Raw genomic sequence first — 17,592 nt, 5'->3', positions numbered from 1 at the left:
GTCGTTCGCAGTGTTAATAGTAATAGCAGTGACTACTTAATTAACTCTTTTAATTAACCTTTAGCATCACTACAACGAATACATCTAGTCTACGATCTATTCTAATCTAAATCACAATCTTTTATTTATTAACTAAACACGTATAATGTCTAATTCAAAAAAAAATTCAAAAATTATTTATTATCCATATAACACAAAAACATAATTATAAAAAATACACCTTGCCCTTACAATTTTACAAAATTTTTATGTTTATAACCGAAATTAATTATAGTGGCCCCACACTAAGAAAGCTTGTATCGTGGGTACCTTTACAAAGATTTACTTAATACTATTTCGCAGAGGTAGTTAGGCAGGTTTTTGAGTCAGTCAGTCAGTTTGTAGATAGGTATGAATTATGTATCCTAAACTAATTCTAAACATGCAATAAAAGAAAAAATAAATCAGGGGTAATAATATAAAATGAATACGGTGAATAAATATATGTATACTTTTATAAATATATACATTTATGTGAGTAAGTAATAATATATATTTTAATAATAATAATATATTTTAAATTATGATTTTAAGAATTTCAATTAAGTAAAATCTTATATGTTTTCAATTTAACCTCATTGCACGTGTTTTCACGGAAGTCGCAAATACTGTGAAGTTTATTATAAACAAACGGGTGCAGAAAATAGGGAAATTTTTGGGCGAATTTCGTTTTTACCTGAGTGGTGTTAGCTCTGTATATGTAAGCCATTGTTCTGCAAAACCTTTTATGGCTCAGTCTTTCGAGCTTACAAGGCTTGTTGATCTGAACCCCTTTAGGGGGGATTGACTAACGAGAGTTTTACCCCTGAGTGCTACTTGGAAATAGCTGCTTATAAATAGCCTATAATATGCGTAGTGTGAGTTCATTCTAAGCCTTAAGGTGACGTGTAAGGCCAACTAGCGCCGACAATTGAAAAAAAATCACGAATTCCGTTTTTAAGCCTTTTTGCCAAAACTGCCACGTTTGTGCTCTCGTCATGCTATTTACAATTTTTAGAACCTACCTCCCGTACTATAATAAGGTATTATCTATGCCACTACCTACATTATTTTTATTTTATGTAAAAAACTCTAAAAAGAGCCACTTACACGGTCATCACCTTAAAAATAAATGGTATTATTAGAGGTTACAGAAGGGTCATTCTGACTAAGCAAACATATTTTAATTCATTTATAAAAATGTTTACGACGAATGGAAAATATTTAAAAAATCTAGAGTATCTAGACTCTAGCCAGACCATTGGCCATGGGGTTCTTGAGATATTAGGGTTCAAAAGTGAAATAATAAAAATAAAAAAAAATCGTTAAATAAGATTTTGATGAATTTTAAACGCACAAATAATAATAATTATCTAAATCATGGGATTCCCAACACAATAGTGCATCATAAAGTGTGTACATGATTTTATTTGTGCAAAAAATTACATAATTATTTTTACATATTTCACACTTAAAAAAATATTTTTTCTAAAAAGACTAATTAAAAATATATTTTATGCTATGCAAAGTTCCCGTTATACCAAAGTAAAATTGAATACTTTTGATACAAAAATTACCACTGGAACACTTTTTGAAAAACGCATCTAGTGCAGTACAAAGACATGATTTTTCAGCACCTATATCTTCGTTCTCCCATGCCTCATAATAAGAAAATTAATACCAGGATATACTGTATTCAAGGACTACACATCAGTACATGTTACGTCAAAGGCCGCTCTGGGTCATGGCGCCATAGAAATTTAGTCATTCTCCTTTGAAAATAAATAAATGGTTTTTCATCCAAACTTTTTAACGTCAGCTTTTACTTTTAAATAAGTACCTACATAATTTCCCAAAAGTTTTTTTTTGTTTTTATTTTCTGTTTGTAATGTTTCTCGCTAGATGTCAGTAGTGTGCTGAATCCTACATCGCGGTATGGTTGTGTTTACTTGAACATTCTTAACTGAACATGCCATTTACCGTGCATGGTCTAAAAGGAATTCTCTTCTATTAAACCCTACGAAATCTAAATTTACTTTTTGGAAGACTTCTTCACAAATATATAATGAAGTGGTCTTAAGTTATTATTAAAATAGAGAAGTCTAACCCTCGGTTTCGCAACTGAGTATTTGAGGTTGAGTCGTTCTCAAAGCCTACTTAAGTTCATACTTATTAAATTTCTGTTTCTGAATTGAGATTTCTTATGATTGAGTTTGGTTTGAGCAACAGAGCTTGAGAAATCTCAAATTTGACAGTTGGCATGCTTAACTTCGTGCTTAGCGACAAAAATGCGTTTCACAACGCGTTTGACAGCGCTCAAACCGTACTTGCTCAAAGTTGAGTCTGTCAAATTTAAGTAACCAATTTCGGCTACTTAAACCTTAATCAAATATTTTTACTCGTGCTTATTGTGAAAAATCAAGTATTATACAAGAGTTTTGTTTGCTGTACAATGTCCAGTGACGATACTACGTTAATCTAATCTTATAACACCATTCATAAATGCAGCCATACCGTCACAAGAAGCATTTAATAGAGCCCAGAACCCAACAAGAAACACCATTGAGTGATGCTTTGTGGTGTTAAAGAGAAGATTCCCATATCTACATTATGGAATGCAACTCAAATTGCAGAAGGTTTACAAGGTCATTATGAGATGTTGCACAACATGGCTCTAGAACTAGACGATTATACTTGTGGTTCTGGACAATGAAATAGAAGAGGAACCATATGCTGTGCTGCCTTTGCCTCAAGAACTGCAAAGTTTTGAAAACAAGATGAATATGCTGTAAGAACAGCACTGGTGGAGACATATTAAATATTTATGAATGTAAGGACTTATATAAGATTTCATGGCTATAAATAAAAATATTTGTTTAAACTTTTATATTCTTTAATTAATAATATTTTTTATCAGGAAACAACAAAAATCACAGTAATTACTTAGAAATCAAAATAATGCTCCGGGTTTGATTTGTTGTTGTTGTTGTTGTTCTAAGGTACCCTGGTGGTACAGAGGGTCTTCACGAGAGTGCGCCACGACGTCCGGTCCTCAGCAACCGCTCTGGCCTCCGTCCAGCTCAGGCCTTGCGCTCGCAGCTCGCCGTCCACTGTACGCCGCCATGTGTGCACGAGGCGACCGCGTCTGCGGTGGTGCGTCCCTTCTGATAGTGTGGCTGTTCAATCTCCAATTCGCCATGCGACTTCTTACTCGATATGTAGTAGGTTCATCGATCCCTTAGTCACAATCGAACAGCAGAAGCGACTTGACCACGGAGTTGAAGAGGGGTTTTTACGCAACGCTTGAGCATGTTGGAGTCCCACACAGATCCGAGTTGAGGGAAGGCAGTTTTCGTTATTTATTCCAGCATTCACACGGGGCTACCAAGTCAGTGCTCTACTTGGTTGCTCACTGGGTCCAGTCACTGAACTAACTAATTATTATCTTCCTTTCCATTTTAATATTTGGTTAGAATCCTTTAATTTAATGGATAACTATGGTAAAATACACAAGATTATATTTGGTTTTGAAGATGAATATTTATGAAATGACAATAGATTTGATCAAGATTTGATTGATTGACAATGAAATGACAATGACATTTCGAATTTCACAGATTGGATTTTGAAATGCGTTCCGTTGTCTATCCTGGTGATTCGAAATTAAAAGAAATATCTGAATTTATAACATTATGGCCTAATATATTATAAATAGATAATTCTTTTAATAATTTCACGTGTTTGAAATTAAATTCGTCAATATTTTTTAACAAAAATCCTATACAATATTTTTATCGATTAAAACCGGTTTTTTGTACATATAATGAAACGTAAAGTCGTGCTTAGAGGCACCTTGATTAAATACTTAGCTAAGTACGGTTTGATAAAAACTATGTTCGACTTGTGAAACGTAGAAAACCTAAGTATCTACTCAACCATTGAGCAAATCTCTACTGAGATTTTCTTGAATACTCTATTCTGAAACCGGGTGTAATTCGTCGTAGAAAGGTAACTTTTAATTAAAACGCACTAATAAACATAATATACTTTTTTCTATCGTCGCATATAGTAGGTATTAATTACGGAAGTTTTAAAATAAAGTTTACGTTTAAGTTTAAATATAAAATAACGTGAAAATTAATTAAAAAAGAAAATCAAATTATATGTATGTGTTTAAATATAATGTTTATTTCCCAAGGGTCGTCGCGTCACGAGACGCATCGTGAGAAAGTTCAAATGAAACAAAGATCTAATATCTGATATAATACCAAAGTATTTAATTAAAAATAATGTCGATAATTGAATAAATTGTGGAACTTAGCACGTCTAAATTCAGTATAGAGCTTTATAATGGTTTCACAAGGCGAAGAGTAGAGAGCGCTGCAAAGAACTGACTGCCAACCTCCAATGATGAAGAGGCACTTTAAGAAAAAGAATGGTTTCACAATCTTTTGATTTTTTAAATAAGTAGGTACATGTAGTTAATTTGTAGTGGTCGTTTCTTTCGTGATTTTCTATGTGTCTATGACAATATGACGGGCACTAATATTCTGAACGTAAAATACTATTTATTTTAAACTACCTATATTTTTACGTATACTTTCTTTCATTCTTTGGGCGACTTGAAACAAAATTTTAAATCTACATTTAGTGACTAATCTCAAAGTATTTTTTTGTTTGACATTAAATCGAGATTAGTCTCTAAATTTAGATTTAAAATTCTGTTGCAAGTCTCCCTTATTGTGTTTGCTTTTCAGCCACAGCAACTGGTAGCCTTTTGAATGCGGGCTTTTGCATAAAATGCTTCATTTGCACCGTTTCTTGGCTAACGTTGGCTTTCGACTCGACTTATAGCAGCCGCTTTTTTGCTGTTGAAAATAATTGTGCTTCTATTTTATATAGCGTGGTTTTAATGATTCAGTTGCGTTATGACGACTATTGCGGTTCTGAAACTTTTGACAGATAAAAAAACATATTCCAAAAAAAAACGTAAACTTGTTTCGTTTTCGTAAATCGCGAAACCTGTGCTAGAGTCTCTGCTCCATGTCCTCCACAGTACATTCACGGGTTAAGAGCAGGTATACTGAAGGACAGATTAGAGCCAGCGGATCGACGGAAGCGCGATATTCACTTGCATCCGGATACGATCGTCTGACACGCCGGCAGCTGTGCATGTGTGAGTGTGCCGGTGTAGGGTGCATGTTGGCTCACATGAGTTAAACTATAGGGATGTGTAGTACAGAACACTCGCGAGCAACGAAAAAGAGCCAATTACAAAATGTCAACACCGATAAACCTAGGAGTAATTTCGTGCTTTTGTCACTGGAACTTTTTTAAATACTTTGCTCGCGAATGTATTTTACCACGCACCATCAAAAGTTTCATTATAGTGTCCGCTAGAGGCGCCACTTTGTATGCGTATAATCGTAAACTTTTACAGGTTTCAAAAACCATCAAACATGCGTGCTAATAATTATGTTGAGGAAAGTGACTGTAAGTGAATTTGTTTTACAAAATATAGGAGAAAAAGTACCACCCACTAAATAATGTCACGAAATAGATTCTTAAAATTAGACATTTAATTTAAAACTTCAACACAATATTTCTGGGACATAGGGCTCGAAGTGTAGATTTCCACTTACGTTTCCATTTAAGTTTTTAGTTGGTAATATTCTGATGCGCTGTTAAATGGACTTCAATGTTGCTGACGGCTAGCCTTTTCCGTTTCGGAGTAATTTGGTACTATTGTCACTAGAACCTTTTCATTGCCCGTGAGCGTATCTTAACAGGATAATTTTATTTTATCTGACCTGAGATGAAATTATGAAATCCAATGTTTATTACCGGCTAGCTGTTCCCGCGAGCTTCACTTCGCCTTAAAAAGTTTTCCCGTGGGAATTCCGGGATAAAAAGTAACCAAAGTAACTAAAGTATACCAAATTTCATTCAAATCCGGTCAGTAGTTTTGGCGTGAAAGAGTAACAGACAGACAGACAGACACAGATACTTTCGCATTTATAATATTATTATAGTTACCGATACCCGCTCCGTTTCGCGCTTACACCACAAAGCGAATGTCACATCAGTTGAACGGAACTTCAAAGCCGGCGCATTCGATGTCCGATCCGGTGAAAACCAATATCCTATTTCCGTTTGACGGCCGACGTTTCCTATCTGCTGGAGCCACGAGTTGATGGTATTTGCTGTGTTCTTTTTTTGAAGTTTGAGGGTAGTTTATTGGGATTGGAACGGATTTGGAAAAGTTTGGGCTGATTTTTCAATGGTCAGATAAACTTTATCTGGGGAAAAAAATTGTTGCTGTCACTGTCTAATACAAATATTCAGATGTGACAGCATCAGAATTATACCTCAGATAACGTTTATCTGCCCATTGAAAAATCAGCCCTTAATCGCATATCTTTGATATGGGGTATAGTTAAAAGTTGGTTTCGTATTAAATAATATGTATTCCCAATGTTGACTAACTCAGAGCTCAAGCGAGTCACCCACTTCTCGCTGTAAGTATAATTGTACTCAAGTGATAGTTCGCGAGCCGTATCGCGGTTTTTGGATAAGTGTAATGTACTTATGTTATACATCTAGAATCTAGATGTGCAGATTTCCATAATGATGCAGATGTTAAAGTGTATTTCTCACATTCTGATATCAAATGCACTGCAAAATAGTCAAAGCTCAAAGCACAGTTAACTCAAAGGACGTTTGGCCCGTTCGCTGAAGCTTTAATGATCAGTTTGCTGTAAAGGGAAACGGGAACGCTTTGAAGCACTCACTTCGTTTTAGATACACGACTTTCCAATACGACGATGCAAACCAAAACATGTTCGCAAAATAGTGTTTTCGTTTTTGGAATGAGATCAAAACCTTTAGATCAGGCTAGGTTTCATACCAACTGTTAAAGAGCTGTTTACTGATAACGATAATATTCAACCAAGGCTGAATATAAATAATGGTGCTCAATCTGATCTCAAGTATCATTGCCGATTTTTTATTTAAGCCTGCCTCTATAATCCTCTTCAGCGTATTACATAAAATTTGACCGATAAAAGACCAGTTTCTCATTTGGATAAATCCACCTAAGTCCTGCTCAAAGGCAGTGCTGCATGGCATAATATCATACTTAAGTTAAGTTATTTGACATTTACAGTAGTGAAACCCGCCGTTAATCTATAAAGCATGAAGTGGCCTGACCACATTCGATAGCAATGAGGGATATAACTACCGACTGAAAACCAATATCCGACTTCCGCTCCCGTCGCTTTATCTGGGGAAGTTCATTTTCATTTCCGTAGCTTTTATTAATATATTCATATTCCATCCTGACAATGCAACGGCAGAATATAACGAGATGATTGTGTGTGTGATGCATTAATATTTGTACGCAATCTGAAGTAGTGATTGTTCCGGACAAGTTATATTCATAAATTGCATAAGCATGAAAATTTTGCTCTACCTTTTCTAATTATGCTAGACAGCCAAAAGGTTGACAAGTTAAAATTTGCTCTACATTTTCCATAATATACATTCTTATCTTATCCATCTCGTATTTAAAATATGAAAATTAGAGTGTCAGTCACTACACATGCAAAATTTATTGCAGTATTTAAACATGCACAATTTTAACCGAGGAAATAATAATTTACAGTGAAGGCAAGTTACCTACGAACACAGACAGGAGTTGAAATCAAAAGCTCGCCCCAACAACTTCATCCGACTTTGTTGACTGTTTAATAAATGAACTTTGTTGTTGTTCCGTTATGATAGAGCCTGATTGTTTAGTGGCTGGCGCAAATTTGTGCACTCTGGGCTGCGGCTTTGTTTTGCGGTGAAAGTTTCAGCCGGTTTGTGATGCTTTCACGGATTCAAGTGGTTGTTTGTTAACGGTGGATGGAGCTATTAGGAAATTAGGCTGGTTATTGATTGGTAAAGCTCGCAGTATAGTTTGGTAATTGATGGCTTAGAGCTCTATAGGCTTGCTGCCTACCTGTGTGCATGGTGCATATCAATTATCTGGTTTCAAAAATAAGATCCTAATACCTGCGCTTATGTGTATGTGTGTCTGTTTGCACAACAGCATCACTGCAGATTAAATTCTACTTATTCTCGGCTAAGCCTTATTATTCAATGATGAATTTAGTTTATTGACTCTACATGTCGACTGCCAATTTCTTTCACAAACTTCCCTATACCCGTTCATCTTAAGATAGAGATAAAGAAACATTTAATTTACACAACTGACAGCAATAACATAAAATACAGACAATAACACAAAACAAAATAAACGATAACACAACAAATTCCTAATTATCCAGAACGTCAAAAGGGCACCGTATATTGAACACATCATCTCCCTATTCCAGACGAGGGCGGCGGCAGCTCGGACTCGCCGGACAGCAGCGAGGACGAGGTGACGGAGCACGTGCGCGCGCCGCCCGCAGACATGTGCGCCGCCAGAGCACAGGTACTTGTAAGTGATGATTTGGATAAGTCATACTGTGTGTTACTGGGATTGGCGCCCAACATGGGGCTAATAACCCCATGGGGTAACAATGAGAAGAGTATGAGAATATAGATGAGGAGACTGTTGAATCCTGCCCTCCTCCGACATGTGCGCCGCCAGAGCACAGGTACTTGTAGTGATGATTTAGATAAGTGTGGTTTGGCGCCCAACATGGGACTTAAAAAGTACCTACTGATAGATAAGAAAAGCTGTAGTAGATTGTGAGGACGAGGTCATGGAGCTGGTAGGCGCCTGAAGCCGCAGACATGTGCACCGCCAGAGCACAGGTACTTGTAAGTGATGATTTAGATAAGTGTGGTTTGGCGCCCAACATGGGAGTTAAAAAGTACCTACTGATAGATAAGAAAAGTTGTAATAGATTGTGAGGACTAGGTCATGTAGCTTGTAAGCGCCTGCCGGAGATATGTACGCAGCCAGAGCTCAGGCACTTGTAAGTGATGATTTGGATAAGGTGTGGTTTGGCGCCCAACATGGGACTTAAAACTAAAAGTTGTAAAAGAAAAGAAAATTTGTAGTATATGGGACTTTTAGCATTAGTTACTTCTTACACTACTGAGTGAAAGAAAAGAGGTCGTATTTTAAGGTACATACAATGAGTAGAATATGAGGACATTGAGGGCAAAGTGATGGAGCAGTATCCTTCGAAATATGTTCGTCCAGAGCTCAGATTCCTCCTTTCATAAGTCTACAAATATTTCTTAGATTCATCTTGGCGCCCAACAAGGGACTGCCACCAAGCAAATCCAAACGCCACTAAACTCATCCCACATTGCAGGTGCCCACTATCAGCGTGAAGCCACACATGGCGCCCAACATGGGACAACAGCCACCCGAATCACCCCTGAAAACCACACCACTAAACTCATCCCACATTGCAGGTGCCCACCATCAGCGTGACGCCGCACAGCCCGGGCGTGCTGGACGACAGCCTGCAGCAGCTGCGCCGCCTGCACCAAGCCGTGCAGCGCATGCGCGCCGCGCCGCTGCCTCTACTGGTGAGCTTCATTTGTAATCCCTGAGGAAAAAGAGGGGTGTAATAAGTTTAACGTGTCTGTGTATCTGTCGAACGGCTGAACCGATTTTCGATTCGTATTTTCTTGGGTCTTACCTGCCACAGTGAGAGTTCTCAGCCATATTTTATCCAAAAGGCCTAGCCGTCCAAAAGTTATGCGACTTTTAGCATTAAATATAGGCGTTTTTTTACATTGAAGCGTAAGCGAGCTCTGCGCCTTCTTTGAATGACTACAATGCATAATTGAGTGTTAGGCCCTAGTCTTGTGCTTCTGGGAATTCCTAACTTCTTCAATGAAACTCAGATAGAACTTAAATAAACTGTATTAATATAAATAGGCGCTGATTGTGCAAGAGGCCGAGAAATTTATGTTGCGCGGTCGCAGAGAGCTGAGCGAGTGTGTGTGCCGCGCCGCGATGTCTCGGAGCTCGCATCGCGCGAGTGGTGGAGGCACGAAGATTGCCGAGGATTCCCGAGGCGATGTAGGCGGTTGTAGGTGTAGGCGTTCCGGTCGGAACAATGCACTTAGTTTTCTAGAATCAATATCTCTTATCCTATAAATTTTATGTCCTTAGGGAAGCGGCTCCAGTCGGCTCAGTACATCGTGCCCGTCACTCTGCAAGGACGGCCAACAGGAGGCAGAATGTTCCTCGCCAACACACCTGGACTTGTATCCTAGTCGGAAGGGAAGTGGTGAGTTATAATACATGGTATTACGGTTACTGGCTGGTGTGTTATGGGCGCCTGGTATAGTGGCTGTAGGTACGACAGAAATTTTATTGTTTTTTTTTGTAGATATTTAAAGCCATTTATTACTAATGCATTTATGGTTTATGGATTAACCATATTATATAAGTCTGGCGCACCCTCGTCAGTGAAGTTATCGACTTACAAGTGACAACTAATCTGAGTTGCTAATCTTTTAAATACGATGACATACCATTACATAGCCAAGCTCTCATTTGTCACTAACAAGTTAAAAGAAAGATTTGTGGCGACATTGAATATCTGTGGGTATTGTGGGTAACCCAATGATTTTGTATGGGTAACCTTATTGACCTATGTGTGTGTATCTGTTCGTCTTTCTGCTTTGACGTCAGATAGGTACGTCTGTCTATCTCGTCTCTGCTACGTCTGAGGGGTTATAGCCTTAACCTCCATGTTAAGAAAAGATCTCCAGAGTTCAAGATATCCAGCCACATCTAGCTAACATAAAACCCCTTCTCCCCAGGAGTATCATTCGCGGGCGACTACCGATGGGGCTGGGAGTCGCGCGACGAGGGCCGGCGCTCCTCCTGGGCCGCGCTGGAGCCCGGCGCGCGCCCGCCCACAGCCACGAGACAGAGGAAGTGAGAACTTAGCAACTTTATCACCTATGGACTTAGAGTATGGTTTAATTAAAGGAATGTAATAGTGATGATAATCGCGTGCTCTTGGAAGCGAGACTTTGAACCCTTTGATCTGTGCCACAAAAAGCGACGACAAACGGATCAGTGGCAGATGCGTTTGCGGACGTCAAATACCTATGCCCAAATCACCCCCTCTACACGTCCGCGGATGTCATCTCCGGATGCATCTGCGAACGCATCCGCAGACGTGTAGAGGCGCCATATGATTTTGCGTCGAACGAAGTGGCCGTCTTCTTACCCTATATATTATGTAAATACCCGTATTTTAATTATGTTTATTATGTATTTTTCCAGCACTCTAAACGGGCACAGTGCGTCGCTATCGTCGATGGAGTCAGAAGGGGAAGTCCCACGACCCGTGCGCCACTCCACACACTCGCTCAACGACAATGATCTCGCTGTGAGTACAAATATGTTGTAAACTGTTTAATTGCTCTTAATGTGATCATCATCATCATTACAACCCATCACGTCCCCGGCAACCGGGACCCATAGCTAAACATGATAACTTCTAACCCAGATGCCCAGATTACCTGTAAAATGTTTATTTGCCTGGAATGGCTACTTCAAATTTATTATTGGGTTTGCCCTTAACTCAACCGAACAGTTAAACCAGTTAAAGCATAGCTGCCCTTTAGGTCATAAAATATGTATTGCAGTTTGCTGAGCCTGCCGCTTATGCCACACAAAAAAATAACGTATTTTCCTTCACCGTCCATGTTTTTACCATTTCTTGAGTCATTGGGGGTAAATAAATAGCACATTATAAGTAATGGTAGGTATTCTAATCTCTTCTAGAGGAAGATACGGCATTTCTCTCCCAAAATTGAAGCGTGCAAAATTGTTGTGTGCACCACTAAATCTCATTCCCTCTAAAACAACCCACAGAAAGACTTCGAAAAAGTAACCGCCGCCCTCCGCGCCGGTTGCCTAGCAACAGAGCCGCCGGCCGTCGACACTCGGTTAACCGCTCGACTGCCGCTGCAGAAGAGTGTGTCGACCCCGAGTATTGTGGCGGCGGTGCAGCCGGCGTTGCCTACGCAGACTATGTGAGTTTTTGGGGTTATATGCTGCGGTAATCGTGGGGGGGTTATTAGGTGTTGTGGGTGGGGAGTTTGAGCTTTAAACCTTATAACCGTTAAATTAAGCTTTAACTGCAAGTTTTAATACTCTATCTATCGATAGCTGACAGTTATTATCATACATTAAAAGTTGCATTCTGTCAAAATCATATGAAAGTAACTGCAAGCTATGTTTAGTCGTCTAATGGCTGATTTTTCAATGGTCAGATAAGTGTTAACTGAAGAATAAAATTGTTGGTGTCTAATACAAACATTCAGATGTGACAGAAAAAAATATTCCTCAGATAACACTTATCTTACCATTGAAAAATCAGCCCTAAGCTCAAATTCTCAATTCACAAGTGTTGACTGCTTTATGATTTTTGCTAAACTTAACTTATCAAAGAGAGAAACAGGGGCATTATTATCCAATCCAATATATCAAATTCTTATTTTAATGCATATGCACATTAAAAGTTTCTCAATTAGCCAAACATTAGTTAAAGTTTTTTGAACGTTTATTCATTATTTAGAATATTTACTTGAATGAAAATCTTACCAATTGATGCATTGCAAGAACATAGTGATAGTGATTTATGCAATCTTTCACATTTATAATTTTGAAATATCTAAATAAATAGAATAATTTGCAATTACTTAAATAATAATTTTGCATGTCTTTGAAATGAGTTAGTTTCAGAGCCTATTGTGATGATATTATTATGAACAGCAATCAATATTTTTTGTGGAATCTATTCTGATAAGAGAGTTTAATTTGGGACTAATGAAGCATAATAAACTCTAAAAAGGTACCCTAGTGGACCATGCAGCAGAAAATATAATTATTCCAAATTAATCATTACTGTTTTCGGAATAAGGTTCATATTTGTGCATGTTAAAGTCAATGTTTTTTGTGGCACAGTGTTATAGCTTCGCTGCGAAAGGCACAGACCAGTTTAAATACCGAACTGGATAATTTTTTATGTTTTCTTTTGTTGCGCACTTAATTTTAGACTTTTGCGATCTTATGTCTAGACTGTGGTGATAGAAATTAGGGTAGCAGGGGAAAAACGGCTGTTTTTTACAAATTGGATTTATTCTGCATATAGTCGTAATATGCTGGCTAAAAACTGCTGGTTATCATGAAAACTTAAGTACCAATTTCTCCATTGTCGGTTAGTAACCGACAGGGATTGATTTATAAATTAAACGTCATCCCCATATAAAATTCATGACAGATGTGTCAAAAGTTAACCATTACTCCCTGGTTATGCTCTAACCGAGAATGGAGAAATTGGCACTAAGACACAATGTTAAACGCTGTCAAGATCTGACAGACGTCATCCATACCACCCTATACTACGCAAAATGCGATTGTAGTTTAGTTTACCAGTAATTACCGCCAAAGCGCAAAAAACCCCCTATTTCTATCACGCACCCGCCCTAAAGTACCAGGCGCACATAACCTCGCAAGAGTCTGAAGTGCACTTGTGAATGTGGCTGGATGTTAGCTTGTCCGCGGGCGCTGACAGCGACACCTCTGACGACGACACGTCGGCCGCGACCACGGGGGCTGTCGCACCGCCGGCCAGACGCAACAATACCAGACAAGACCACCTGGATATACATCGACTAGCCTTCCTTGAACAGTGAGTATAGCGTATCAAGAAACTATATGAAAATGGCGGTAGGAAAAAAATATGCAGATTGGTAACGTACACAGCCATCACAAATAGCTACCAAAGTACCAGGCGCCCATAAAAGCGCAAGCGCATTGTCTAGGACCAAAACAAGCGGCATTGGTAACTATCACAAATAGCCTCAAAAGTACCAGGCGCACATAACCTCGCAAGAGTCTGAAGTGCACTTGTGAATGTGGCTGGATGTTAGCTTGTCCGCGGGCGCTGACAGCGACACTTCAGACGACGACACGTCGGCGGCGACCACCGGGGCTGTAGCACCGCCGGCCAGACGCAACAATACACGACAAGACCACCTGGATATACATCGACTAGCCTTTCTTGAACAGTAAGTAGTGTCTACAGAGCTATAAACAAAAATAAGATAGGTATTTGGCAACAATTATGGTCTGACGCAAGGAGATAATCAAACTCGGCATTGGATTGTAACTATGGCATCCGTAAGAAGCAATGGTAATGTATAACGCGAGCACAAAAAGTACTAGGCGCCCATAAGAGCGCAAGAGTTAAATTTGACACGATGGTAGCGACCGCGGCTGTGGCACCGCCGGCCAGACGCAACAATACCAGACAAGACCACCTGGATATACATCGACTAGCCTTCCTTGAACAGTGAGTATAGAGACTATAGAGTATTAAGAAACAATATGAAAATGGCGGTAGGACAAAAATATGCAACATCGATAACATACACTTGTATCGCAAATAGCCACAAAAGTACCAGGCGCCCATAGAGTGAAAGCGTATTCACTAGGACGAAAAGAAGCAGCATTGGTAACTATCACAAAGAGCCTCAAAAGTACCAGGATCACATAACCTCGCAAGAGTCTGAATTTGGCTGGATGTTAGCTTGTCCGCGGGCGCTGACAGCGACACTTCAGATGACGACACGTCGGCGGCGACCACCGGGGCTGTCGCACCGCCGGCCAGACGCAACAATACCAGACAAGACCACCTGGATATACATCGACTAGCCTTCCTTGAACAGTGAGTATAGCGTATGAAGAAATCGTATGAAAATGGCGGCAGGACAAAAATTTGCAGCTTTGGTACGTACACAGCCATCACAAATAGCCACAAAAGTACCAGGCGCCCATAAGAGCGCAAGCGTATTGACTAGGAACAAAACTAGCGGCATTGGTAACTATCACAAATAGCATCAAAAGTACCAGGCGCGCATAACCTCGCAAGAGTCTGAATGTGGCTGGATGTTAGCTTGTCCGCGGGCGCTGACAGCGACACTTCAGACGACGACACGTCGGCGGCGACCACCGGGGCTGTCGCACCGCCGGCCAGACGCAACAATACCAGACAAGACCACCTGGATATACATCGACTAGCCTTCCTTGAGCAGTGAGTAGTGACTACAGCACTTTTAACAAACAGAAGATAGGTATTTGGCCACACTTATGGTGTGAGGGAAGGCAACAAACAAACTCCGCATTGGATTGAATCTAGGGCATCGGTAAGAAGCAACGGTAATGTATAACGCGAGCATTAAAAGTACTAGGCGTCCATGACAGTTCAAGAGACAAACTTGACACGTTGGTAGCGACCACCGGGGCTGTCGCACCGCCGGCCAGACGCAACAATACCAGACAAGACCACCTGGATATACATCGACTAGCCTTCCTTGAGCAGTGAGTATAGCTTATCAAGAAACATTATGAAAATGGCGGTAGGACAAAAATATGCAGCGCTGGTAGCCATCACAAATAACCACAAAAGTACCAAGCGCCCATAAGAGCACAAGCGTATTCAAGAACGAAAAGAAGCAGCATTGGTAACTATCACAAAGAGCCTCAAAAGTACCAGGGTCACATAACCTTGCAAGAGTCTGAATGTGTCTGGATATTAGCTTGTCCGCGGGCGCTGACAGCGACACTTCAGACGACGACACGTCGGCGGCGACAACTGGGGCTGTGGCACCGCCGGCCAGACGCAACAATACCAGACAAGACCACCTGGGTAAACATCGACTAGCCTTCCTTGAACAGTGAGTAGTGTCTAGGTATTTGGCAACAATTATAGTGTGAGGAAAGGAGATAATCAAACTCCGCATTGGATTGTAACTAGGCCATCAGTAAGAAGCAATGGTAATGTATAACGCGAGCATCAAAAGTACTAGGAGCCCATAAGAGTGCAAGAGCTAAACTTGACACGTCGGCGGCGACCACCGGGGCCGTATCACCGCCGGCCAGACGCAACAATACCAGACAAGACCACCTGGATATACATCGACTAGCCTTCCTTGAACAGTGAGTAGTGTCTACAGCTGTTTTATACAGAAAGAAGGCATTTGGAAACAATTTATGATCTGAGGGAGGGCAATAATCAAACTCGGCATAGGATTGTAATGGACATCGGTAAGAATAATTGGTAATGTATAACTCGAGCTTAAAATTACTAGGCTCCCAGGAGTAGGTGGAAGCAATGGTCCCGAAATTAATCCAGACACATTCGTCGTTATCAAACTGTGAGTACATTCTTATTCTTTAAAACTTTAGGAGAAAATAATTGAAAAAAATTTAAAAAAGTATATTCAATAACTTTAATTTTGAAGCATGTTGTAACGTTTTGCGCACAAAGCTTTGCTTATGTTTTTGTTCCGAAACACACAGATTAATAGTTTTTGGCATGGATTTACGAGTATATGAAAAGTGAATATTTCTCTTGTATTGCATAAATATTATGTATTAATTTGTCTTAAATGTATGTCTAGAGCTGCCTATGACCACCATGCAGAGAAACGACGGAAAAGGGGAAGCCTATTCTTCAGGAAGAAGAAGGTAAGATACAAATCATCATTAAAACATAGAATTATTATACATACACATAAAAAACTATAACGTAATGTTGTATTGTTTCATACCATTATTTAGATTTTTGATATTTTCGATTCTCCTATGAACTCCTTTCCCAACTATCATGTACCTAAATATAATTAAGTAGGTACTCATACTCTCATTTGGACAGAAATTTTCCCTTTATTTTTAAAACAAGTCTGTAAACAGCATTAAACTAAACACGCACTCACGCCTTGTACTAATGTACTCCCTTGCGGGGTAGGCAGAGGTGCATTGCTGCACCCACTTTTCGCCAGAGTGTATGTTAGTCCCAATGCATTAAACTACTTTACTACAAATAATTAAACCAGGTATAACGAGCATTAAGGGGCCGTCCATTAATCACGTGAGGCTCAAAGGGGGGGGGGAGGTGGTACTGAAAACCTCACGAAACATCACGAGGGGGGAGGGGGGTTCTCATTAGACATCACGTGTATAAATTTTTTGTCAAAAATTAGGTATTTCTGAACCGATATTTTGGACGGCGCAAAATTTTTTACGATTTGTAGTATGACCTATATTTTTTCTAGCCAAAAATTGCCTTTACATAGACTTCCGAAAAAATACACGTGATCCAGGGGGGGGGGGAGGGGGGGTTGGTCCCAAACCTCACCAAATATCACCAGGGGGGAGGGGGGGGTCAAAAAATGAGAAAAACGACCTCACGTGATTAATGGACGGCCCCTAAGTCCACCCTTTATAGTTTTGTAATATTTGTACAATAAAGAGTTAAATAAATAAATAAAATAAATAACGAGAGTTACACCCGATATCCGCCAGATACATAACGTTAATCAACAATTTTACATTTTTACATGTTGCATAGTGTAACCATAGTCTTTTAGATCATAACACCCCTGTTACATTGTAATGTCATCAATTATACGTCATCTCCATATAAAATTCTTGACAGATGTATCAAAAGTCAACTAACCCTTGTTATGATCTAACAGACTATGGTGAAACTGGTTCTTATCTTTTAAATATGCTTTAACAAGAATTCCCTA

The 17,592-nt window shown here is 39.5% G+C and overlaps 1 protein-coding gene across 1 annotated transcript in view; it reads left to right on the top strand.

Annotated features, from left to right (window-relative positions):
- Nucleotides 1-17,592, top strand: part of LOC105391446 (rho guanine nucleotide exchange factor 28) — a 69,125-nt gene that overhangs the window by 10,036 nt on the left and 41,497 nt on the right. The window contains exons 3-10 of the mRNA XM_048631213.1: nt 8,397-8,497; nt 9,436-9,552; nt 10,145-10,262; nt 10,801-10,918; nt 11,273-11,378; nt 11,867-12,027; nt 15,598-15,735; nt 16,462-16,528. Of these exons, the coding sequence (XP_048487170.1) occupies nt 8,397-8,497; nt 9,436-9,552; nt 10,145-10,262; nt 10,801-10,918; nt 11,273-11,378; nt 11,867-12,027; nt 15,598-15,735; nt 16,462-16,528 (926 nt within the window). The remainder of the gene's footprint in view (nt 1-8,396; nt 8,498-9,435; nt 9,553-10,144; nt 10,263-10,800; nt 10,919-11,272; nt 11,379-11,866; nt 12,028-15,597; nt 15,736-16,461; nt 16,529-17,592) is intronic.

The sequence above is a fragment of the Plutella xylostella genome, chromosome 28, assembly GCF_932276165.1.
Source record: "Plutella xylostella chromosome 28, ilPluXylo3.1, whole genome shotgun sequence".
In the NCBI taxonomy this organism is placed as follows: Eukaryota; Metazoa; Arthropoda; class Insecta; order Lepidoptera; family Plutellidae; genus Plutella; species Plutella xylostella.
The sequence above is the reverse complement of the archived record's forward strand: the minus strand, read 5'-3'. Positions and strand labels throughout refer to the sequence as shown.